This window comes from Pygoscelis adeliae, unplaced genomic scaffold (assembly GCF_000699105.1).
Source record: "Pygoscelis adeliae isolate BGI_AS28 unplaced genomic scaffold, ASM69910v1 Scaffold74, whole genome shotgun sequence".
Classification (NCBI taxonomy): Eukaryota; Metazoa; Chordata; class Aves; order Sphenisciformes; family Spheniscidae; genus Pygoscelis; species Pygoscelis adeliae.
In genome coordinates, this window is record NW_008824665.1 from 3,243,743 (window position 1) to 3,244,910 (window position 1,168).

General features: G+C 41.3%; 1 protein-coding gene across 1 annotated transcript in view; it reads left to right on the plus strand.

Annotated features, from left to right (window-relative positions):
• Nucleotides 1-562: 562 nt before the first annotated feature.
• Nucleotides 563-1,168, plus strand: part of OLFM4 (olfactomedin 4) — a 22,812-nt gene continuing 22,206 nt past the window's right edge. The window contains exon 1 of the mRNA XM_009322862.1: nucleotides 563-643. Within this exon, the coding sequence (XP_009321137.1) occupies nucleotides 563-643 (81 nt within the window). The remainder of the gene's footprint in view (nucleotides 644-1,168) is intronic.

The window sequence follows — 1,168 nt, forward strand, 5'->3', positions numbered from 1 at the left end:
ACCTGTGCTACGTGAGAGTTGAGGGAACTGAAAAGCTGTAGAGACCCCTGTGCATTTTACTTATTGTCAAAGGTCTGTTGGTCTTTGAAATAAGGGGAGGATGTTTCTGGTGTGTGAAAAGTCTAAACTGACCTGCTCTTCTCTGTACCTATAAAAAGTAATAAATACCATCCAGACCTGTATTGTCTGCATAACTTAGAAGGAATCTATAAGAATTTTTGTGATTGAGTCACAGTAAGAGGAAATGTCTATCTACCTGTTCTAGCAAATAAGCACCCGATGTTCTATGTAACCAAGATTAAGATTAGATACTGCACCATATACATATGGGAAAGCTTTCCTGTTAGGAAATTGGATTAGTTAATTTCTGATGATGAGTAACTCGTATGTTCTTTGTACGTTAGTATTTGGCACCTGTTATTATATGACTTCATGATATCACTTCTCCAAAAACTTAAAAAAATATCATGCAAGTTCCTTAAGGTTTGGCTGGGGAAATCCCCAGACTCTACTATAAAAGACCTGCTTTGTCCCTCTGCTGTCACATCTGCTGGCTGAGAAGATGAGGCACACACAGGTGGCTGTACTGCTCCTCATGCAAAGCATGATTGCTCTGGCTGGAACAATGGAAGCAACAGAAGTGGTAAGATGGGGGTCTCATAACCTGAGCCTTGGTGCCTTCTTGTCTTTTCATGTAATTTAGATTGCTGAAAAATCTTCTAAGGTTACTGGAAAATTATTAGGCAAATGTTGAGATCTCTGCATGGAGAAAGTTTAAAGTATTCCTTCATCCTCCCCCCAACTAATGTATAGGGACTGGGTAATAAAGGTAAAAGTGAGGCACAGGTTTAAAATCAGAGTCAAATTCTGCCTTTGGTTAGATGAGTGCAACTCCCAGTGAGGATCTGATATTAAATGCTCTGTGTAGCTTCTAATTAATTAGCAAGGGCTTATAGCAGGAAAGGATCCACATCTTTGATGTGGATGGAGTTGGGAGGTGGGGGCTTTCCCAGTTGCATGATTGCTGTCATACTCTGTGACCAGGCATATGAAAGCCATGCTGGGTGGTTTTTGTGGGGTGCTCTCCCTCTTCCCCATAAAACTGTATGTGTTTGGGCAAAAGAGAAGTTCAAATGAAAGCTATTAATCAGGACCCCCCTCCCCCCCC